We start from the raw sequence: 25,460 nt of genomic DNA on the forward strand, positions 1-25,460 counted from the left end.
TGTAAATTAATATTTATAAATCAAGCAAGCATTAGTGTGTGCATGCGTGTTGTGTGTGTTTGAATGTGCACATTCAGGCACATGCAGGTGGTGTGGAGGTGTGTCTGACATTAGAACGAAGGTAGCCTCTGCATAATTCAGATGAACCTGTCTCCTTTAGTCTCCTATATCCCTCTCCTTTCTCTCTCTCTCTCTCTCTCTCTCTCTCTCTCTCACACACACACACACACACTGCTATCCTCATGTAACCCTCGCCATTTTAAATGTGACTCTCTTACTCTCCTCCTCTCTTTGTGTGTATTCATGAAGATCTTTCAGTGCATTAACCTTCACGACATCAAAAAAGATCCGCACTATTGTGAGCCTCTGATCAGGTTGTGTTAGTGAGCACACACTACCACAGTTCTGGGACATTATTTGAACACTGGATTCCTCAATTATGCATGAATGCAACACCAAAGCCCTAATTAAATAAATGTTTTACTTCTTCATCGTATTACTTATCTTGTTCTTTATCCAGAAACAAATGGATGTTGGAAGGAATTAAGAGAAGCTCTAATGACTTCTTGGTCATCATCAACTAAAACCTTCTAGTAAATGCCTTATCTTTATGAGGAAAGCTTGTCCTTGTGTGATGTTATCCACCTGCTCTATATCTCAGTGGACATGCATATACACACATACTGAAGACTTCTTCTTGTGTGAATAAAGTTGCAGATGCTGGTGTATCTTTACACAGCCCGTTCGCACGAAAAGGCGTATGAATGCCACGATAATGCGCAAGGCGTTTAGCGTGCAATAAGTATGCTTTCCTTGATTTCCGCATGTCATTTGTATACCATGTATCCTGTATTGACTGCAATGTAAACACATCCATGTATAAATGCTACGGTAAGAGTTAGTGACGTAGTATCAAAAAGCGAAAAAAGATATATTATCACCCGGAGACCCTTACAAAAAAGAAGTATACTTCAAGTTTATATTATGGAATAAACTTCAGTATAGTTCAAGTATAATCCCAAGTATACTTTATGTAAATAGTATACTAATATCAGTGTACTATACTTACTGCAACTATAATATGAACTATAGTACTAGTGAATTTAGGGAAACTGTTAGTTTACTAGTTATATACTTGTTGCCCATTTTTTTGTTTATGAAAGTACACTTTAAAGTAAACTCTCCGTAAACTACTAGTTTAATAGTTTTTACTGCAAGTATACTTTTTAACGTTTTCTTTAAGTGAACTTATAGTACTTAGTTTGTACCGTAGTTTAGTTTGTGGCGTACAAATGACATGCAAAAAGGCTAAAATGCAGTCATGATATGCGGAATGTCATGGTATTTACTGTATATATCCTCCCATGAGACCGGGTTGTTTTGCATGACCAATCCATTTTTATATAATCTTTGGACCGAAGGGACTACATTTCCAGGTTACCATCTGTAATGCTCCTGCTGCATAGTTGTAAAATGGATTGGATTAGGATCAATCAATCAGCTCCACTCTTGTTCTCTTTAAAAGCATTACAGACTTCTGTAGCTGCACCACAAAAGTCTTTCCCCAAGAGGAAATGAATGTTATTGTTCACAATTTTAAAGCGATAATATTCTGTATGGCACCATTTTTAACCATTTTCTACTCACAGTAATAAAATGAGATCAGCTCATTCAATTGGTTGAAACATTATAAAGCCATGAAGAGGTCTGTCATACATGAATGCCTTTCCTAACTAGGTTTTGATATGAGCCTGTTCTCATTCCCAGGGCGTCAAATACTGAGGCTTTGTCACGGCCGTCGGCGTTCGGTACAGCCACACAAGGCACCCTTTAGCACCGGGCAACAAACACAAGACTTTCATCCAGGAGAGCGATGTTAGTGTTCCTTGCGTCAAGTTTCACTTTCACGTTACAATCAGCTGTACGTTTGTGTCCAGCATTCACAACGTTCAGTGTTATTTTCACTGAACAAACGTAGTAGTTTTAAGCCCAACCACGTAGTTCTTTCCTAAACCTAACTATAGTGGTTTTGATGCCTGATCCTAAAGTGACGCCAAGGGTAAATATAGTGATTTTGACACAAAAACAACATTGCACCATCTGATTTGTATTACTGTCATCTGTTGCATCTCCTGCCCATTTCTGTGTAAAAACACTATTCATTTCTCAAATAAGCACAGGCAGCAAATAAATGTGATTTTACACAATGAAACGGCTGCCCTCCTTGTACAACATCACCGCTCTGGACCTGCCTTGATTTTACACAACACTTTTATTATACTGTGAGGAAATATTTTCTAGGCTGTGTGTGAAGATCCTCCATTCGAAACGGATTTTATTTTTTCTGATGAATTAAAATTTAAAGATTGCTGCTCGGGACAAATATATCATAGTGAATTTCAGTGTTTACATCTTACTCTCAGCCATAAACACTGTGTGAAAGGAGGGCTGTGTGCGTAAGCAGTCGAGGGGGCTAAAGCACTGTTCGTTCCCAGTTGTGCCTTGTGTCAACATCTGATCAAAGCAGCACGCTCACATACACACACACACACACACTAAGAAAAAAATACAAGCATAAAAAATGCACACACATGCATGCATTGGGCTGCTTTAGTGTACCCTGAGGGTATTGAGTAAGCCTGCTTCTTGATGTTCCCCTGATCGTTACATTTATCACATTGCATCAGTAGAAAATCCTAAATAAACCTTTTAACAGGCTTCTCCTCAGTAATGCTCTGAATAGGCTTCTTATCCTAGAGGCCAATGGGTTTATCTTGGTCTACAAAGCTCATGATACACACTTTTGTGATGCGAGTTGCAGGATTGGAGCAAGTAAACGGTTTTTCATTGGTATGAATAGCCAGAAATATACAGTCACAAACAGGAATTTTACTATTGTGGACATTTTACAGATTATTTTAGAGTTCATTCATCCATCTTCATGAAACAGTCATGAGTTTTAAAGCTTCATCCACTAAAAATGTTTTTGCATGGCATGCATGACTTATTTTTGTACATTTCTGAAATGTTGATTCATGAATATTGTACTTACTTAGTAACCTCCTGAGGTTTCTTAAATCAAAAATTATCATAATCAAAGCCAGTACTATAAAATAATGATATTCTCAGTTTGATGAGTTGTTTTGCAATCTGTCAAAAGCTTGAGAGTTTTTCCCATAAAAATAAATCTGCTTTTGTCACAGACATTTTGGCATGTCATAGCAGAAAACACACGGGTGTAATTAATTAGGGCGTGCTGCGCTCACTGGGACACTACACAAGGCCCTCATTATTGTTATAAGTGCCACCTGTCCAAGTCCTTCAATGATAAGTAACAATGTCTGAAAAAAAACAAAAAAAACACCTAAAAGCCTATAATCTTTGCTAAATTTAGATTGGCGTTGGGATGTGCTATGCAAAATTGTAGGTGTGTTGTATTTATTTTACATTGTAGCCTGTTTATTTAAGCAATTAAAGCACCATTCTTATATCATATGAAACTAGAAAACCTGAATCCAAATCCATCAGTACCAACCATGTCATACTAGCTTGTTGCAAAGGAGGCTAAATAACGCTCTAAACTAACACTAAATTTTGGCGAGGAAAAACTGGCATGGCCATTTTCAAAGGGGTCCCTTGACCTCTGACCTCAAGATATGTGCGATTAATCATGATAAAATAATCAAATCGATTGACAGCCCTAATATATACTGGGGGAAAAAAGTTCGGAAACTTGTGTTCGGTGGATTATTTCTCTGTTGTTACAATGCTAATGGTCATTGTTATTGGATCTTCCACCACTACTGAGGCTCCCGACGTTGTATTAAATGAATCAAGTGTAAAATTGCCAATATGTCTTGTTTGTGCCTTGTTACTGATAGAGAGTTCAATCATCCAATACACCAAATAACTCAAAACAAGAGTCAATACCAACAGGAGAATACACTGTTTACCATTGACAGAGCATTTTGGCAAATTTTTCTTGGGCGCTACCCACATAATCAGCTGTGCTGCTCATCCCACAAACGCATGATCCTTACAAGTTGGACATCATTGTGAAGGTAAATAAACAGGTTTTCCAACGATGTAAAATACAATGACCATTAGCATTGATACAACAGAGAAATAATCGACCAAACACAAGTTTCCGAACTTTCTTTTTCCAGTTTATATATATATATATATATATATATATATATATATATATATATATATATACAGGGCTTCATAGACTTACCTATTCCACTGTCATTAATGTCTGTGTTTTCATCAGCTGAAGAAAGCCCTAGGAATAGCTTTTAGCAGCAAATACAAGTTGTGATGATCTTGACACGTAAAACATGTAAAAAAAAAAAAAGAAAAAAGCATGCCCTTGTGCTGGAAAATTCAGAAAGAATTAACCTTGAAGTTAGCAGTTGCAAAATTACAAGTTGAAAAAAAAAATGAATACCTATTTTTTTTGTTTAAGAATGTAATAATGCTTGGGCCAATATGATATCCATATCATTTAATTTTTCATATTATCAATCTTTTAGCATAGTTTTAACAAACAATGCAAAGCAATTAAAGTATGATCTGCCCAGAGTGATTTTAAAATTCTTGAGTCCAGTAGAATAAGTAGCTGCAGTTCATCATCACATATTACATGAACATCAAACCAACCTCTTATGTGAATTAACACCTAAACAGATTGCGGTATTTATAACAAAGCAGGATGTAAAAAAAAATGGATGATGCCTCATCAAAAGAAATAAGACATTTAATTATTATTATTATTATTATTATTATTATTATTATTATTATTATTATTATTATTGTTATTATTATCATTATCATTATTATTATTATTATTATTATTATTATTATTATTATTATTATTATTGTTGTTGTTGTTATTATTATTATTATTGTTATTATTATTATTATTATTATTATTATTATCAGTATCATCATTATCATTATTATTATTATTATTGTTATTATTATTAGTAGTAGTATTAGTATTGTTATTATTATTATTGTTATTATTATTATTATTATTATTATTATTATTATTATTATTAATAGTAGTAGTAGTAGTAGTAGTAGTAGTAGTATTAATAGTATTATTATTATTATTATTATTATTATTATTAATAGTAGTATCATCATTATCATTATCATTATTATTATTATTATTGTTGTTATTATTATTATTGTTATTATTATTATTATTATTATCATTATTATTATTGTTATTATTATTATTATTGTTATTAGTATTGTTATTATTATTATTGTTATTATTATTATTATTATTAATAGTAGTAGTAGTAGTAGTAGTATTAATAGTATTATTATTATTATTATTATTAATATTATTATTATTATTATTATTATTATTATCATTATCATTATCATTATTATTATTATTATTATTATTGTTATTATTATTATTATTGTTATTAGTATTGTTATTATTATTATTATTATTATTATTAATAATAATAGTAGTAGTAGTAGTAGTAGTAGTAGTAGTATTAATATTATTATTATTATTATTAATATTATTATTATTATTATTATTATCATAATTATTATTATTTTGAGTTTATTGCTTGATGTCAAGTTGAATTTTAGATGATTCATTTACGTCAGATATATTCACCCAGCCTGAAAAGCGAAAGCTTGAGTGTTTTGACACTTGCGAGATGCCGTCCATTGGAATCCGGAAGCATCTCTGCTGTCATCCAAACAAACAAAATGTAAGCAACACTTTGACGATAAGAATATCACATATTCATTATTACAGTGTTTAACTACTCAGACGTTGTTGCAAGAGCTGCTTACTTGTTCTTTAGACAGTTGAAGAGGCGGCATTAAGACGTGAGGCAGTGAGTTAGCTCACCGAGAAGGAAGAGTAGCAGCAGGGAGGCTAACATGAGAGTGAGCTAAACTTCAGTGCCACATCGTCACAACCTGACAGCAGGGCCGCTCTCTCTCTTAACCTGCTTCATACGCTGCAAGGCTCTTTAACACTATTTATACTATGTTTGATCAACTGTTTTACTGTTGATCAGTGTGTGTTAGACTTATTATCATGATGAAATCCAGCAGATCACACTGTAGCATATCTTTAGCCATTGTTTCCTCCTATTAAGACTCTTTATAATGTCAGGGATTAGTAAATTAAGATCAAACTGATTATAGAACAAGAATGAAGTGAGTTGGTTTTAATGTAAAGTTTACTAATTCGTCTGGACATTTATTTATTTGATTTTTATTCTATTTATTTTATCTATTTTATTTATTGTATTTATTTTCTTTATTTTATTCAATTTATTTATTTGATTTTTATTTATTTATTTTTATTTATTTATTTGTACATATATAAAACTGCACAAAATCCAGTCAATGAAAAAAACAAACAAGAAATGTGTCAGGAGAGGTCAAGAAGCCTTACAGGCTTATACAAAGGACCTCCCCACAACCCCAGGAGAAAAAAAACCAATAACAAAAAAGGAAGAAAGATCTAAACTAACATCATTTTAAAAATACAACAAAAGTTAAACAACAACAAGAAGTACACAAAATGTGCAGAAAAACCCTAACCAAACAGTGGAAAACAATCCAATAAAAACAATGAAATACATACAAAAAACAGTACAGAAAAAAAAAGAAAATGTATCTAAACATATCAAAAGATAATTAAAAATCATGAATTAAATGTGATGACAATTTCCTTTTAAAATGTTCTAAGGATAACGAGCTCTTGATAACATGTATTTTGGTGTTCCATATTTTTACACCGCAATATCTGAGGGAGTACTGGCCATGTTTTGTTTTGTAAAAAGGCAGGTCAAGATGATTAACCTGTCTAGTATTATGTGAATGAATTTGAGAATTAGATTTAAAGAAGTTGCTAAACGATGATGGTAAAGAAGAAGGCAACAGCATATATTTATATATAAACACACATATCTGATGAATACTTATGTCATAAACTGAAAGAATGTTCAGTTTCCTGAACAGTGGAGCAAAAGTTACATGAGTAACTAAGAGGTTTAATATATATTAGTTTGGACAGCCTGACAAATGCGTTGATTGCTACTTAGTAACTTGAGTAACTCTGCTTTTTTAATTGTTCCCAGGGGCTGATTTTGGAGAATGTCATCAAGAGGCAAAGTCCTCTGTTTGCAAAGCTGTTCAAGTCTAGAAAAAAAGTGACTGGTAGAAATTGACTGTGTTCGGTTAAGTTTTTGTCAAATCAACCATGGCGGATCGGGAGGAAGAGGAAGAGGAAGAGGAGCAGGAGCTGACAGTCGGTGATGCACCCAAGGAGGTGGACGTGTTTACATCGGTGCGTTGCCTGGGTTACCTGTCCAGCGTCAACCTCCTCGTGGCGGTATGCGTTGGCATGTACGTACGCTGGGAGGTGACGAGCGAACCGATGATCCTGGTCATCTTCATCCTGGGCCTCTTTGTCCTGGGGATAGCCAGCATCCTCCATTACTACTTCGCCATGGAGAAAGCCAGCCTCAGCTTGTTCCATCTGTGGTTTGGCTTTTTGCTCGGCCTTCTGTGCTTCCTCAACAGCCATGCCTTGAATTCAAATGTCAAGGAGCTGGTCGCCAACTATCTCCTGTTAGCCAGTGTGGTCATGAAAGCCGTGTGGGCTTTAACCGAGCGAATATGCAGCTCCGTCCGTTACAAACCCACCTTGCTAACATCAGCTGAGTTTCTGGAGCTCCTGGGATTCGGCATCGCCAGCACTGCCATGCTTCTTCACAAGTCAGTGGCCATAATAGGCTTGGTGGTGGCCCTCGGGTCTCTCATTGTGGATCTGAGGATGAAATCCCTGCTGGCTTTGCCTAACCTGGCCAGTTTCGCCTTGGTTACCTCTCTGGTGTTTTTCCAGGCCTTAATCATCGCAGCCAACCCGTACGCTTTAGGCTGCTACATGGGCAGGCTGCTGTGCGAGCCCGTGCTGGACGTGTACTTCAGCGGGCTTGGGCCCAGCCAGCGCTGGATGCCGGTGCTCTCCCTGGGGAGGGTGTGGAGGATGCTGTCCCTGCTGCCTCTGAGTCTGATTGAGTTGGCCTTCTTTGTCCTGGCTGCCTTAAAGGTACACTCAGCATTTTGCAAAAAAAAATGACATTTCCATTATGTGAGTCTTTAGGGCTTCTGTGTGACGTTCACACTCAATCATTCCTTCAAATTTGTAACCCTTCTGAAACAGTATTTTTGAATGATGACACAGTGTTTTGTTTTTTACTGTTTAATGCCACTTTTCTCTTTGCCTTCCATAGCTGGGCCACTTGGAGCTCTGGTATCTGGTGATCCCGGGCTTCTGCGTGTTTGGCCTTTTCTGGTCCATCTGCCACATAATTCTGCTGATGACGATATGGGGCTTCCACACCAAAATAACTGAGTGTCAGAAGGCCTGGCGGGCCCAGCGATCCAGTAGCCATAATACTAGTAGCCGAAGTCTCGACCAAGTCATGGCCTCCAGGGGCATCCGACACTTCTGCCTCATTTCAGAGCGGCTGGTGTTCTTCAGTATTCTGTCAACGGTCATACTGGGAGCTGTGTCCTGGCAGGTAGGAGATACAAGACAGATTAGATCAGAAACTAAGTTTGCAAAGCATCTAAACATAAAAATGCATTGTGTTTTTTTACGCAAGCATCATTATAGCCATGCCATATTGCTGAGAAACCTCTTTGTTGCATTCAGCACGTCAGAATCTTAAGACTTTCATAGAAAAATCCTCTTCATGACAAGGCCTCTATAAACATATCATACACCCATGTTATAAAGTCTGGAGAGAGATGCTAGTGGCAGTGTGTAGTTAGTAAGTTGCTCCCCAAGCAGAGGCACTTCTGCTCTCATGCGGAACCAATTTAATTAGCACTTTAATATCCCTATCTGCTTGCATAAAGAGCAGCAATAACTTATTTAGCCTTATTAGACGTTTACCTTGTCAGAGTCTCATGGGCCTGAGTCCTAATTTGAAATCTGCACATTGTTGATGTCGGTTGCAAATTTGCCTTAGAAAGTGGGAGAGAGTCTGTACTCGCATACGAGAAAGTTAGCTCTTGTTATGTGTGTTTTTTTGATGTTTTACAACTTTTTTTATTTGCCTTTGCTGCTGAAATACAGTAAATATTATATGATCAACCACTTAAAATCACTCTCTTGCACGCACACACACACACACATCAAATAACGGCAACGTCGATACAATCTCATGCTGTTTCAGCAATAAATACAGCCTTTGAAACTAACAGTAGTAAGAGAGGTTTTGATTCAACTCTATGCAAGTTTTAAGTACATAATTTGGATTAGATTCACTGTTTTCCATTGAATTTATATGGAAGACCCACCCAAATAGATTATTATTATTATATAGACATTATTGATATTGTATGTAGTATATATTCCTTTAAAAAATCTGCGTGGAAATGCATTTTGGTTTGACTCAAATGAAGAGTAGTGCCTTTGTGCAATGTTTAGAAATGACTTTCCTAATCGGAGGTCAGCTCGTGAATGGAATGCTGTTAAGCTACTCCCATAGCTTGGGATCGACTACTGCAAACCAATTCTCAATCTGTGAGAACCGCTTCCCGTTTGCATTGTATTGCAAAGTCCTCCTTTTATACTGTATTGTGCTTTCTCTGCTTATTATGCAATATTCAAGTGCCGGAGAATATAGTATTATACGTTTAAGGGCTACACAACTTCATAAAAGTTCAATGAATGAGTGTAACACATTTTTCACCTCGGGCATACCTTAGGCAGCTCAATATATTCTGCAAACTCAAGTGTGGTTCCACTTAACCATACAGGTATTGATTTGCATTCTCAGACACATTGCCGTGCTATGAAATCAGAGTAGCTTTTTTGAGGATGCTAAATTGCATCGCATACCATCACAGTGACTCAGGAAATCGATTGCCCCGAAAGCCTAACAGTGCTTTTGTAGCACAAGATCTGCTTTATGTTTCTACATGGTAATACGTATTTGTCTGTAAGTGTTAATGTGCAAGAATTGTGCGATTTTGTACGCGGTAGTTAAGCATTAAAATCGAGAGAAAAGAAACTTCCAGTAAATGACAAGATGATAGCATTATAATAGTGTTATTCTACAGACTCAGAGCAACCCAGAAAGTGCAGGCTCACACTCTGCAGTAATGATTCTGTTTTGAATGGATCCTTGTGATGTATGTTTAGCCTGTTGTCATACACTGCATCGTGTCTCCATTTAGTCAGGTCCTGTCATGTTTTGTCCTGCCATAATAACACTGTGTCAGTCCCGTATTGTGTAACTGTCTTGCAAAGTGTCACCACCAATTAGCTGGGTCTGATTGCCTCGGTACAAGCTGCAAGTGATGAATGAAAGAGACTCTGATTCTTTTGCTTTTTTCGCAGCCCTCCAACGGCCTCTTTCTCAGCGCTCTGCTGGTGGTGCTGCCTCTGGAGTCTCTGACCCACGGCTTGTTCCACGAGCTGGGCAGCTGCCTGGGGGGAACATGTGTCGGCTACGCCCTGGTCATACCTACTGCTTACTGCAGGTACTGAAGAGATGCATACAGACATGCGCACAGACAAACCTGCGCAGACTAAAAACTAAAATTTGCAGTAGCAGCAAGAGTGAGTAGTGTGGCAGCAGGCATGCAGCAAAAAAGTGACCAGAGCACTGAAAGCTTAAGCATACCGCCATGATTAACGGTATATCTATAAAATGTCTAAAGATACATATTTGTACAGTGAGCACCACAATTTCTCATACTTAAAGCTAGAGTTAGTAAATGTCCTCAAAAGTATTTTTGTTATATTATTTTAAATTCTCATTACAACCCGACTGCATTCAATAAATCAAATGCTATGACAGAAAAAGAAAAATAATCTTGTATCTATGGTTGTCGCAGAACAGTAATAAACCTGTTCAATCATTTCATTCGGCCCAAATGAAATGATTAAACGAGCTGCCTGCGCGTAAGTCTGCTGCCAGCTTGACAGCTGTGAGTACTAACGATAGCCATGTTCGTTGTTTACCTTCATTATATGTTTACATTCATAATGTCAATTTTGAGGGAGTGGCTTTGGAGAGAAGCCTGAAGGAAAGGGCTATCAGTTTTGACGATTTGGCGGCTTTCACGCTAGATTTAGGGACTTTTGGAGCTAGTGCTACTTTCATTAGAAAAGTGCTGGCAACATTGGGCTGGGTTTTTTCGATTGGATCATTTTTTTAAATCTAGCATACTCTTGCTAGTTTCTTAAGATTACCAAACCTAGCTTTAAGGTAACATCTTCAAATTGCTTGTTTTGTCTGACTATCAGTTAAAAACCCAAAGAGGTTAATGATGCAATGGGAATTTAAGACGCTGATTGTATAATCTCAATATCTGTGGTTGGAGTCCGGTTAGGAATCTTTGTTAAAATGCCATCCATCATCTCTCTACTTTCTAATAAAGGCCAAAATTCCCCCTAAAAAGAGCTTAAAAACAACAACAAATAAACACAGAAAAGCAACGAAAAATAAATCCCCTCATTTGAAAAGTAAAAAGTCTGACATTTTTGCTTTATATAGACTTAGACGGTCAGTTATTAAAATTGTTGTAATTTAATATTCTGTCAATTAGGGCTGCAGCTAACAATTAATTTTCATTGTCAAGTAATCTGCTGATTATTTTTTTCTGATTAATAATTGAATTAATTGTTTAAATAAGTACTTGTTTCATATGAATTGACTCATATTTGTTTTAGGTCTCTATCCCAAGTATTATGTTCTCCTGCTGTAGTTGCAGCTCAACTTATCACAACACAAAATAGACCACGCAGCAGCAGCAGCAAAACACAGCCCATTTACACATCTAAACGCACACTGGGCCGCCTTTGCCCCACGTCGAAGCCCTTCTTGGCATCGCAGGCGCTGGTAAATATGATCACTCATTTCCAACTCCCTCCTCGGTTAACACAAAACCAACTGGATAAATAGGCCAATAACTATGCATAAACATGCCGCTAATGTTTGGGCCCTTAAGGGATCATTCCAGTGCTCCCTCCGCAGCATACTAAGTTGTTCAGCTGGAGCAGTTAGCCATTAGCTGCTGCCGCTGCCTCTCCCAGCGCCCTCTCAGTTGGCCAAGTGTTTTTTTTTTTAGCCTATGTAGTTTTGATGATGCCGATACATCTCCTCCTCCTAAAGAGAAAGAGCTAGCCATCAATTATACATTAGTGTTTCCATCTTCAAGAGCCCCTCCGAGGTCTTGAAATCTGGCCTTGAGAGATTTTTGGCTGGTATATATGTTTATGACCACTCTCTATATATTGAACCTTTTAGCTGATGTTAGCTTTAGCATTCTGAAGGGGCTGGCCAGCCTTAGTGTTTAACTCTCCAGGTGATTTTGGATGCAGCCCCATGTCCTATCGGAGCTGTAGACGCTCTGTATGCGAGGCCGTATGTGCTAGGGTCCATAGGGAGGAGTGTGAGCATGATGGGAATGCAGCAGTGTATAATAGGCTGTTTGATGGCTGCAGATCATGTTTTCACAATGACAAGAGCCCCACAGGGAGATTAGAGAGATAGGGGTGAGGAGGGGAGTAGCGCGGGGTAAAAACAGGGAAGGGTGAGATGACGGGGGAGAAAACACAAGGAGAGAGCTGAGGTTGTAAACAGCGAGAGGAGGGGTGGTGGTGATGGTGGTGGTAAAAACGAGAAGGGACAGACGGAGCGAAGGGAGAGGGAGGGATTGTGAAAGAGGGGGAGAGCTCTGAGAGAGCTGTAGAGAAAAAGACAGGATTTTTTTAAGGGTGATAGAGAGAGTGTAACGGGGGAAGATGTGGTCTGAATTCTCAAACTTACAAGCTCTCACTCCCCTGGGCGCCGTGAGATCTGAAAAGATTAGATGGGTTTAGGTGAACGGAGGAGCTTGGCAAGCCATGCAAAGGTTGCAGCATGACCAAATGTAGTAAGTCTTTTTTAAAGCAGACGTTTACGTTATGACGAAAGCTGTCTTAATGAAGAAAATTGTTCATCCAATTCTCCAAAAGCACAAGAATATAAAACGGAAAGCTATAGCTTAACACAAGGAGTGTCCACGTTTAGATTAAACTTCCACCCCGTCTTCCTTCAAGGTGAGGTTGAAGGTGATAATGGGGTCACTGAGCATAATGTGATGGAGAGAGTTATGCAGATGTCTATGAGAGTGAAGAATGACTTTGGCCATGAATAACATCAAGTCCAGAGATGGAAAGAAAATGTATGGCTGCACTGAGAAGCCACCAGCCTTGACGTTGTGTGTGTGTGTGCCCCCTCTATGTTATCATGCACTTGTTGTTATCAGTCACACACACTTTTATGAAATCACTTTTCCCTCAGCTATCTTTAACCTCGCTTCCCATTCTCATTTCTTGTCACCCCGCTCTATATTCTCCTCTCTATACCCCCCTCCTTTTTTGCCATTTTCTTACTTTTCCTTTCATTCTTGACTTCCTTTACATCCCTGAGGCTAATGTCATTTCCTACAGCAAGTGATCCACCACTCCATCTCCTTTTCCCCCATCTCCTCTCATCCTCTGCTCTCTGTCTCCTCTCTCCCCGGCGATGCAGACTGCTACTCCTCCTCCTCTCATCCTCTGCACTCTGTCTCCTCTCCCCGGTGTGTCAAACTATCAACTTCTCACTCATTCATCTCCCGTTTGCTCGCGTCCCGTCTCTCTGCTTCTGACAAGCCACCTAACTTGAGTCTCCCTCGGAGTAGATAAAAAAAGATTAAAGTCCAAGTTTTTCCCTCATCTCTCTCTCTCTCTCTCTCTCTTCCATCCAGCGCTGATGGCCAGCCCACTCTCCTACCACCTGAGCAGGTACAGCAGCTGAACACGCGCTCAACAGGTATGCTGAACAACGTGCAGCGCCTCTTCTCCCACCACATGATCCAGACGTTTGGTTGCGACTACTCCACCAGTGGCGTTACGATGGAGGCCGTGCAGACGAAGCTGCGCAACTTTCTGGAGCTTCGTACAGCAGACGGGCCCCGTCATGACACCTATCTGATTTTCTACAGTGGGCACACGTACAAAAACAACGGGGCTTGGGCTCTGACCGGTAAGATCCCCACATGTTTTGCTTTTTCTTTACCTTATTGGAAAATTCTGTCTGCACAGTTAAATCCCCTCCCTTATTTGCTCATTACATTTCTGTGGATGTATTAGGGATGCTTGATCTTGAAACATAGACCAGTAATATTCATGTTTATTTCAGCTGACACTTTCATTTGACTGCAATACCAGCATGTGTTTACCATTCTAGGCAAGGCAATTTTATTTATATAACAGCTTATTTTATTCTGATTTTATTTATTTATATTATAATAAATGAAATACAAGAACGCCATCCAAAAGACATTGAGAAACCATTCTACTATTCCAGACTACATTTCTACCACCAGTAGGGTTAACCTATTATTACAGGGATTGCCAGCCAAGGGTATTTGTACCTCAGGGGGTGCTTCTGCAGTTGCCAGGGAGTATATAGAAAGACTGAAGCTCATTTAATTTGAAAAAAAAAAAAAAAAGAAATTACAATTTGATTCAAATAAACATTATATTATTATTATTATTATTATTATTATTATTATTATACTATATTCACATATTGAGTCAGGTGCAACAGTTGAACGTTACATGTTGAGATTGAGAGCACGTGAAAAGTAGTTAGAAAGTGAGCAAAGAATCTAAAGTTAGCTTAAGCTTTGTTTCCACTGCATGGTACAGCACTACTCGACTCACTTTTGGTGCTAGGTCCTTTCTGGATTGTCAGCTGATCGCCATAGCGACAGCACGTGAAACTGCAGTGACATCATCTTCAACGCAACACTCGCAGAATAATTTCAATGGCAACAAAACGTCTGCACTTCATCAATTGTACGGCATAGTGAACAGCGTAGTTTTGCCCTGCCAGTGTTCGGAACCACTACCGCTTTCGTCCACATGCATAAAATCAACACAGGGATAAATGGCTGAAATGTCCACCTGCTGTCACTCCAAGTGCTAGTAGTACACATGCAAATTTAAACAAACTGACCTAAACATTTACAGTTCAATTGAATGAAAAAAAATATCATAACATTTCCACTTTTGCATAATGAACAGTGTTAAACATCATCCAGGTTAAAATCAATGAACACACATGTAACACTTGGGTGATGTCCATGGAAGGGTTACTTGAGTTCATCTGACAGAAACGGTTGGGAACCACTGTATTATTACAGCTGTCTAAAAAAAACACTGCTTTATTAATGCAAGACATCATGATTTATTATTGAACATCACATGTCCTGAGTAGCTTAATTCACTAAAGAAGATGAGCACAGTTGCTTTTTACTTTCACACAGAACAAGAATCATTTATTTTGGCATTTGCTGTTGCATTTTTTTCACAGCAGGTTTATCTATGAAAGCTTCCCCGCGGGATGCCGAGAGCATCAGTTGCCTCTGGTGAAAACACTTTTTGTAAACATCATAAAGATTAAATTTGCCACTGTCAGTCACCACAATGAACAGTGAGTCGGATATTACTTCTATCTCTTCAAATTTAGCTCGTAGTTATCACAAATTAACAGTCGGTAATTACCCAAGATTTGACTCAGAGCGGAATACAACAGCAATTGAAGACAATAACAGTGTTTACTGCAGAGCTGTTGCGTTCGGATGGCAGGTAGATCTTGTATTCTCCCTGCAAACTGTAAATTTGCATTTACAATCTGATTTCCACTCTTTTCATTCCCCCTCCTTCTCTGTCAATCAAGAGTCTGATTTGCACAGATCAGACGAGTAAGCCAAAAGAGTTAAAATTGCTGTGGAAGAACTCGGCAACAGAAGTTTGTTTCCAGTAGAGAAGCTTCAGTGACAGGTTGAGACGGTCCGCTGTGACACCAGCATTCCCTCAACAGAAATGAGAATCACAGCAGGTTAACACCGTGTCAGCTCCGACGCCTCTGTTCGGAGATTACTTGACACATTATCTCTGCGTGCTGCTGCAAACAAGAAGGAAAAAAAAATCCCCCATTGAAAAGATAATCACTTCCCCATGTCACCATCCTGAAGGGACGTTTTCAGGAGGTGTTCAGTGGATAATTGCCACAGATTTCAAGTCATATTTTCTCTACAGTTAGAAAAGACTTTGTGTGGCATTGTTGTCCAGTCCTAAATTATACAGGGAAAGAAAGAAGTACGTTGTCTTTACTCTGTTTATCACAGTGGATATGCCTGCAAATTGCTTCCGTAATGTAACAGCAGTTTCTAAAACGGATTCTTGTAGATATTTATGCATGTGGAAGGAGACCAATTTCATATCCAAATATGAATCTTGGTGGAGTTGCTCTGTGGCCAACAGAAGGAGTCATTTTCCTCCTCAGCAATTATTTACTTGCCTTGCACCTTCCTACAGTAAATGATGATTTTGAGGTAATGGAAATAATTCAGTACATCTGTTGGCGAGGTACACACACGGCTCTGATCTTCGTACTTTGGATCCGCCATCTGGAAAACAGCATCTTTGTGCCATTTTTGCGTGGCTGTGATGACAGCAGTTAGACCGACAGACAGTCCCGAAAGTGTCAGAGTTGACAGGTTTGATCCCTGCAAAGCCGGCGTGTCCATCAACAGCCATGTGTCCTGTTGAAATGTCCTTGAGCGCGACGCTGAACCGATAGTGGCTCCATAACCACCTCTGTATATCTCTATAAGGGCGTTTGGTGGAGAGTTTTTTAGCCACGTAAAAAAATGCAAATGATATGTAGTTCAAGGAGACCTTTAACCCTTGAATGAAATAGAAATGGTCGCCCAGTGCCTACATTAGTATTTTGTCATTTCTTGGAGTATCTTAAAATGCTTCATATCCCTAACATCTGTACAACCTAAGCTACAAGTTTATATAAGTCAATAAACCATAATAATTGACAAAAGTATTGATATTGTGTCATAAATTTTAAAAAAAATACAAAAATCTAATAGTTTTACATAAAATATTGCTAAATACAGAAAAAATTATTGATCCAAAATATTTCTAAATTTAGAAACATGAACAAAATGTTTCTTAAAACATTTTTTTAGTTTTTGAGATAGACTTTTTTATGAGCAGATCGAGTGCCAAGGTGTTTTAATAGTTTAATGACATCATCAAGCATTTAATGACATCATCAAGCGTACGACGTGATGACGCGAAAGACAGAAGCCTTGGGTTTCTGCTGCAAAACGAATGAATGCTCTAGCTGTTATGGTTTTTCATTTTACATCGATTTAAATAGGATGATGCAATTAGCAATCTCCTGTGGCTATTATGAGGCAATACTCTGGCACCGTCAGGTTTTGTACCACACATAAAGTAACGTAACGTTATGACGTCATCATGAGCGTCGCAACGTGATGGCGCAAAAGCCTTAGCTTTCTGCTGCAAAACGAATGAATGCTCTAGCTGTTATGTTTTTTATTTTAGATCGATTTAAACAGGATCATGCAAACAACGATCGGGCGGCCGCAGGAAGTCCGTTTTTAGAGTTTTAATATATAAAACTTAAAGGGTAGGGATACTGGAACAATGATTTATCATTCGTTACTCCCTTCTCCATCTCACTATCTAACCTCGTGTCCTGCAGGAGGTGAGAAGCTCCACCTGGCCCAGTTGCTGGAGTTGTGGAAGGAGAAGAACGCCGGCCACTTCTCCCGGCTCATCCTCGTCTTGGATACCGAAAACTCCCTCCCCTGGGTGAAGGAGATACGCAAGGTGGAGGGCGTCTACGTCGCCGTGCAGGGGGCCGAGCTGTCCGCCACCAGGGTGGACCCAGAGGCCGGAGACACCCCCCTCCTCGGGGACTTCACCGCCGAATGGGTGGAGTTCAACTGCAACCCGGACAGCGACACCCAGTGGTCGGAAAAGGGAAGGACCGTGACGGCCGCGTACGGCGTGTCCAAACGCTGGAGCGACTACACGCTTCACCTGCCCACTGGGAGCGACGTGGCCAAGCATTGGAAGACTCACTTTCCCAAGGTTACGTATCCCATGGTGCACCTGTCCAACTGGTGCTGTGGCCTCAACCTGTTCTGGCTGTGCAGCGTGTGCCTGCGCTGCTTCAGGAGGTGTAAACTGGCCTGGTTCCCACCAGCTGTACTGGACACTGGGCAGGGAATTAAACTGGTGCACTCTTAGATAATGAAAGGAAGTTGAAGTGTACATTTAGACTCTGTTTTTTAACCGCTGGGTACGAGGTGTTTATAGAAAGGAAAAATAATACTTGTGTACCTACAATATTTTATACGCAAACATGCACACAGGTTATACCCCATAAAAAACAAAAAGTAAAATGTGGCCTTCTGAAAGAAAGGTTGTTCAACTCCTCCCAAATTTGTTTTCGCATTATATTTAAAGGGCGGGTCCATTATTTCATCATCATTCTGTAGCTTTGCAATGGTGTTCCTTATGTATTCAAATCTGAACATTCAAATTTTGGTCAAAGTATATATGTTTTAGCGTCAAAATGCTATTTTCCCAAGCCCTTCTAAAAAGTTTTTCCCACGTGACCTGACGTAGGTTTCCGCATGATAACGCTGCTACATGTACATTATATATATACATCCTTATAGTCAGTGTATTAACATTACATACAGTAACTCAGATGGCAAGAGTATCGGCACGGAAGCTAAGCAACGTACTGCTGTGTGGACGCCAGGTTAGTTTGGATCCGAAAAGTCACACAATAACACAAATAAACTAACCGATAGATGCAGCGGTAGACCAGCGACTCCCGTGTTCTGCGAGGTAAAATAAAAATTTTTTTTGTGAATGGAGTCTGTCCTGGTAGCTTTGAAAACCGCGATGTAACAGCTTCAGTTCCTTGTTGGTAAGGGCTGTCTGATGGCGAGGTAAAGTGGTGAAAATACTCCAATTAAAACGCACACTTAAACTGATATTGATTTTTTTTTTTAGGTGGCTAAAATGTGTTTATCTGCAGCCCTTTCCGACGAGGAACTGAAGGTGTTATATCGCTCTCTTCAAAGCCACCAGACTTCGCTCACAAAAGTAGTAATTTTACCTTGCAGAACGCAGTAGTATACAGACAACCACACTTCAAAAAACTCTTTCAGTTATTTCCAAACTCAGCACAGCTAACTTCGACTCAGCTAGTGCTATAGCATTCACATTATTCATAACCTTATTGATTAGCTTCATGACAAGCTTACTTTGCCAACCTACATCACTGGTTTTTGCAACAGCTCAGTGGGCGTTTCCTTTTGAGAAAAACAAATGGAACAGAATGCACATGGACCCGTCCTTTAATTGCTCTGTTGCATAGACGTTGTGTTGGTAATTAAATAACAAAACACCAGCTCAGTATTATATTGCGTAAGCCAAAATGAGGGAGTGAAAAGGGAGTGTTTTTTCTATGGTAAGAGATATCACAATTAACAGTAGATAAAACCATATTAACTACATAGCTATGGTTTCTTAATATATGAGGAGATAAACGATCAAATTTGTATACGTTAATTATATTTTGGGGCTGTGTGATATTACGTATTTGAATACTATTTTGCCATTACTGCACAATGACTTCTCTGGAAAGGTTTTCTGATTATCTTTTTTTTGTTACAACGTGTAATTTTTTTCAATATCGCAGTGCCTTGAAGATGGATTTGGGGTCATCCTGGAAGCCTCATTTTTTATATGTAAATATATATATATATATAGCCTCTTTTTTTATATCGGAGGATTTAGCTCACACTCTTAACTTAAACTGTGTGAGCAGGGAGCGGCTCGGTGTCTTCCTAAAGCCTTTCAACAGGATAGACAAAAAGATGTTGGGTTGAACTCGGTGACCCCTCTGGTTTACAGCACAGTCTAACCACGAGGCCAACCTGAGACTCTTGCTGTGGGATCTTTTCTTCATCACTTTCAAACATCTTAGACATGCATTTATTCCTGAATTGCACCAAGACAGATGCATCGTATATAATCACCAGACATTGGCCCTGTATTGTGCCTCATCCTGCTTATTTACACAAATTAATTCCAAGTTGAAGAAGTCATTTTGCTCTGTACAAACACAGCACTTTCGAGTCTTTCTAGCTGTTGTCCTCGCCACGCCGCCGTGAAAAAGTGACTTGTCATGCAGAACGACAAATCAAGAATCTCCCAATGTTTTTTATTGGCGCACTGACCTTAAGAACTCATATTGACTGTCCTTTATTCCCTGCTTTATTTGCTGTGTTGGATCGCTCGCCCACACACAACCCTAAAACTCTGGAGTGGATTGCTGCCTTAAGGTGTGTGTGTTTCACCGGGACGTTTCCAAGAGGTCGAGTGGCATTTTTCACCTTAATTCCCCCCTTGTGCCTGACAATGTCAAAAATTAAATTTGGATAATAAACTGATTAAACATTGCTGTCTGATGGAAGTTATATGAGAAATGTAAGCATGGAATAAAAAATAAATTTTATTACATGGAAATAAAAGAAGAGAAAAACAATACATGGGAATAAAAAAGGAGAAAGCAAGACGTGGTAGACAATCGGCCAGGCTCATTTAACGTGGCTGGCTTTACAGACGCTGAACAAATATAGACTCTGCTCTGTGGAAACGCTAACACTGCCTGGCAAATATTAGGATTGTGTGCCGAAGAAAAATGAGAGTGTAAAGGGAAAATGAAACGATACATGACACAGTATCTCTGAGGGATTTGTTTCACTGAGCTTTCACCTCGGTTGTTTCCTGGTTCCCCCGGCTGGACATGTGTCCGAGGCGCTGCTGGGTATTTTTTTTACTGGTCTCAGGAAGCAGGTCTGTGGTCTGGCTCATGCCTGGAGGGCGCTATTAAGCACAGAGCAAGGTTTAGGGGAGACTTTGGAAAGATGAAAGTGGACATCGGAAGCAACGTTTTCATATCGGCTTTCATCCATAACACGTAAGCAGAGGAGAAAAAAAATGACATGAACCAGAGCAACTTTTAACCACCTTTAACATGCTGTACTTAAATGCTGTAAATACCAAACCATTAAGCAGGTATGGGCTGTAAGATGAGTACTCACAGTGGCAATTAGTGAAAAAGAGACAAGTATAAATGCCGCCTTGTGTGTGGGCGTTTCTTTTCATTGCTGCGCAGCATGCGAGCTGCGGTTATAGCTAAAGTCAGGGATTCATGTATATAGCGGGAATATTAGATTACGGGGCCGGATTCATCTCCTAAACTGGATTAGGTAATAAAAGAGTCAGCCGCCTCTGAGGCCCATGAGGATGTGCTGAGTCAGAGGCTGCCGCACACACACTCAAACACACACTCAAACACACACAAACTCAGATACATGCGTAGATACAACGCACACACACCAATTCTCTACTGCCTTTCTTCTCTACAGCTGAGTCTCTCGTCTGTGGGTAATTACAGCCTGTCATGGGGCATTACCTTCTAATACAGGCAAAGTGATGTGCCTGACGCTCGCCTGCAATTTATTTGGGGAAAATAGATGTGCTTTTAGAGCCCAAGTTGCATCTCAGCACTGGGACTGCATGGAGCAGCAAATACAGCGGCTCTTCCTCTATTATTGCTTATTCAAATCCATTTGGAGGAACAGTGGGGGGTTGGCAATTTTGTGCCTTTTTTTAAATACAGTTTTAACTTCCTTAAAGCATGTTTTTTGAGCCAGTTTGTTGTTTAATCATTGGTCTATTCATTATTATCGTAATAAGTGTCTGAACTCTGTAGAGAAGACTTGGTTTGATAAGAGATCATTAGTTTACTGTGACTTTAAAGCTGATAGAAAAATTCTACTGTATTCTAAGCTGTCGGTCTGTCAGACCTTCATCAAAGCATACGCATGTGACTTTAAAGGTCCCATATTGTAAAAAGTGAGATTTTCAGGTCTTTTACATTATAAACCAGGTTTAAGTGCTATAAATATACTGTTAAACTATCAAAACGCTCAATATACGGAGAAATACACACAGCCCGTATTCAGAAATTGTGCGTTTGAAACAAGCCGTTAGGATTTCTGTCCATTTGTGATGTCACAAATACACAATATTTAGACCATTACACGGTTTTAAACGTAAACATTCTAAATGTGTACCAGTTTATTTTCTGTTGCAGTGTATGTAAATAACATCAGCTGACAGGAAGTAAACATGGACCCACACCAATTCCGTTGCAATTCCGTTGAAATGCACTAAAACGGAGCGTTTCAGACAGAGGGTAAATGCAGGTATATTCAGGCAGACAGTATGAGGAAAATAAAGTTGTTTTTTTTAACATTACAGCATGTAAACATGTTCTAGTAGAAACCCAAAATACAAGTATGAACCTGAAAATGAGCATGATATTGGACCTTTAAAGCTAAAATAAATCCAGTGTGCTGCCATCTTCCATCACTTCTACAGCTCAGTGACATCCAGCATGCCTCCCTTTTAAACTAAATGCACTAGAACCAGATACTGTATATACATAAATGCTGAATGTCCCCTTTTTCTCTCCCTCTCCTGGAACAGAAGGAGTAATGGGATGAGAGATCACAGATTCAGCAGCATCACCGTTCCAACTTTCGTGCCCCTGCTTTTCAGGAGGGCCTGCTCGCCGCGGCTCGCAGTAGGCCCGACATTGAAATGTCAAAGCCATTATCTCAAATTATGAGGGCTGAGGATGCGTTTAGTGGCCGTTTAACCGTGCGACGCTCCCCCACTATGCAGACAATCATTCGGAAGAGGCTGCCAAAATCTGCCTGCTCTCAGGCGTCTCTTTCAAACGCAGCACTTTTCTCTGAAACCCATATGGTCATTTCATATCGGATAGTTTGCATCAGACACTACGTTGTTTGGCAAGACCCTGCAGGGCACGATTAACTTCCTGCCAGGATGTTGGAAAAAGAAAATGTTAGGGATAGTTCAAAGAATGGTTTGACATTTTTGGGAAATACATTTATTCGCTCTACTGAGAATTAGATGAGAAGATTGATACCACTCATACCACAGGTACTTGCTGCGTCCAAAATCGCATACCATGCACTATATACTAAATTTGTGTACTATCGTTCAACATACTTTTGTGTGAATAAACAGTAGTATGTGTCTTTTCAGACTGTAAATGACTGTAGTTGCCACATCACTTCCTGAGAGCCTCATTGCCAGTTGAAGATGCGTAACCATGGTAACCCTTACCAACTTCATGTGAACAAACGATGATTTGTGAGAGTCATAAAGTCTGAGCTAATTTTAAAAAATATATTACGCCTAGTAAAGTGGAATCTTATCCTTACACTGAAATGAAGCGTCATCGATACTCCAGAGCTGTCCGCCATCGTCTGTCATGAACGTTGTCCTTACTATTGCATTGCATTGTGGGATATTTATGCCGGCGTAGTGTCCAGTGTTTGTATACTGTAATATTTCACCGGAAATAGTATACAATTCGCGTACTATTGGTTTCATACTAAGGTAAATGTCATACTGTACTAAATAGCATGTTAGTATGGAATTTTGGACACAACCTTGGACAGTATTCCTACTGTTGCCAGGCAACCACAGAGATCCCAGGAAGTTGCTGTACCTGGCAAAGAAATAGCCCCGCACATAACCTCTCATAAAAAGGCAATTTTTGTCATTTTTGCACACTTTTTTTGTGTATCAAACAAATCATACAAACAATATATAATTTGTGCTAAGCTTACCAGCTGCTGCCTTCAGCTACATATTTACCATACAGATATGAGAGTCTGTATGGTAAATAAATGAGCATTTTTTGCAGAAATGTCAAATTAGTTTTGTAACATTTAATTTTTCTGCATGATAAAGTTTTAACTGCTTTAACTTCAAGGCAAAAGTTTTGATCCCCCTCAACATTCACTGTCAAGATAAGCTGCAATTGTATCGATTTTCAAATTCAAGGCAGAGATGTGAAGAGATTATTCATGGTACAAGGATTGGAGTTACTCTGGGCAAGGATTTATGAGCTGATGCAGGAGGGGAGGAGGGGCGAAGCAGACCTTGTAGCCTCAGTTGTAAAGTGAAGGTCAAGATTATAGCCGGATAAAGGAATTGAGTGTATTTTGTGGAGTATTGTGGGCGGACATCTGGACCGCCTTGTCCTATTGTCATCTTGGCCCCATAAACACATAAAACCCCTTCAGGATGATAAAAAACCCAGGTTAATAATAATATGAGGTGTGATTGAGGCCTTTTCCAGGTGTGTCATCATCAGTATGGATTGCTAATTTTGAACTCATCCTTAATCAAAGTGAACTGCTGCTGGATATTGGCTCTTGTAAGCAGCCAAATATACTTAGCATGAGCCAGATGATGCCGATACGCTTGATTCAATTAAAAGTGTAAATCGGAGGCTAACAAGACTGTCAGCACTGTGGGATCGGAGGTTCGGTAATTAGCTTTGTTGTCACAGTTGGGTTGAGATGGGACAGGGGCTAGGCTGAGCTAGGCTAGTGAAACAGATGACTTTCCTATTCTGATCTTACAGCTGGGGACTCCAGACATCAGCCAAGTCAGCCAAAGCAGGCTTTCTGCTGCTCATGGGAAATATCTTTTTATGTCACCTGGGCTGGTAGAGCTGGATTTGGATGGTTGAAAGTGTGCAGCACTGATGACAGACGGCTTAAATACTTGGATGGAATGTCTAGAATAGTTCTGAACACAGACTTTTTAGTGTTGAACGTCACAATTCATTGTGCAAACGAGTCATTTAACTCTCATTTGCACATTACTTCTGCTTTTTTGAAGATCAGACCTTACTAAGAGGATTTCTTCACAAACAAGGAATGGTTTGGAAATACGCTTATTCGCTTTCTTGCTAAGAGTTATATGAGAATATCTATACCCAGTAGGCGATTTTGTTAATTTCTAATAGGGGGAAGGCGACTCAATTTGTTTCATTTCCTTCGCCCGCTACTAGCGAACCGCCCCATAAACGACTCTTTTGGGTACTGTATTCTTTAATACCAGGGCGGGACTGAGGGCGGGACTCAGAGAAAAAGTCACAAATACAAATCTCTCTGCTACTTCAGCACCACGGACACTGTAGCCTACAAATATGAGATTGATAACGACCTTATCATCTAATTCTCGGCAAGAAAGTGTCTTTCCCAAAATGTCTGACTCTTCCTTTAACGCCAGTGGACAACTCCCGGATTTGAAAAGTGAAGCCAATACTGAAGTGCCTTCAACTTGCATTCTTTCTAACAGCCAGCAGGGGGCGACTCCTCTGGTTGCAAAGAGAAGTCTGATTGTATAGACGTCTATGAGAAAATGAGCTTACTTCTCACTTGATTTATTACCTCAGTAAACATTGTAAACATGAGTTTATGGTCTCAATCGCTAGTTTCAAGTCTTCTTCAATACAGCATGATGTTCATTTAGTAAATTAAGGTCCCATTTAGAGTCAAATAGACAATAAAGCAGGGCTTTAGGGCGGGGCTACTTTGTGATT

At 39.3% G+C, this 25,460-nt stretch overlaps 1 protein-coding gene across 1 annotated transcript; it reads left to right on the plus strand.

Annotated features, from left to right (window-relative positions):
• Positions 1 to 5,690: 5,690 nt before the first annotated feature.
• On the plus strand, positions 5,691 to 18,524 carry tmem168a (transmembrane protein 168a). The gene is made up of 6 exons (XM_037760759.1): positions 5,691 to 5,744; positions 7,131 to 8,104; positions 8,289 to 8,579; positions 10,409 to 10,551; positions 13,810 to 14,087; positions 17,637 to 18,524. The coding sequence occupies exons 2-6, from the start codon at positions 7,253 to 7,255 to the stop codon at positions 18,185 to 18,187; spliced, it is 2,115 nt and encodes a 704-aa protein (XP_037616687.1). The 5' UTR covers positions 5,691 to 5,744; positions 7,131 to 7,252; the 3' UTR covers positions 18,188 to 18,524.
• The last annotated feature ends 6,936 nt before the right edge of the window (positions 18,525 to 25,460 follow it).

The sequence above is a fragment of the Sebastes umbrosus genome, chromosome 23 (genome assembly GCF_015220745.1).
Source record: "Sebastes umbrosus isolate fSebUmb1 chromosome 23, fSebUmb1.pri, whole genome shotgun sequence".
Taxonomy (NCBI): Eukaryota; Metazoa; Chordata; class Actinopteri; order Perciformes; family Sebastidae; genus Sebastes; species Sebastes umbrosus.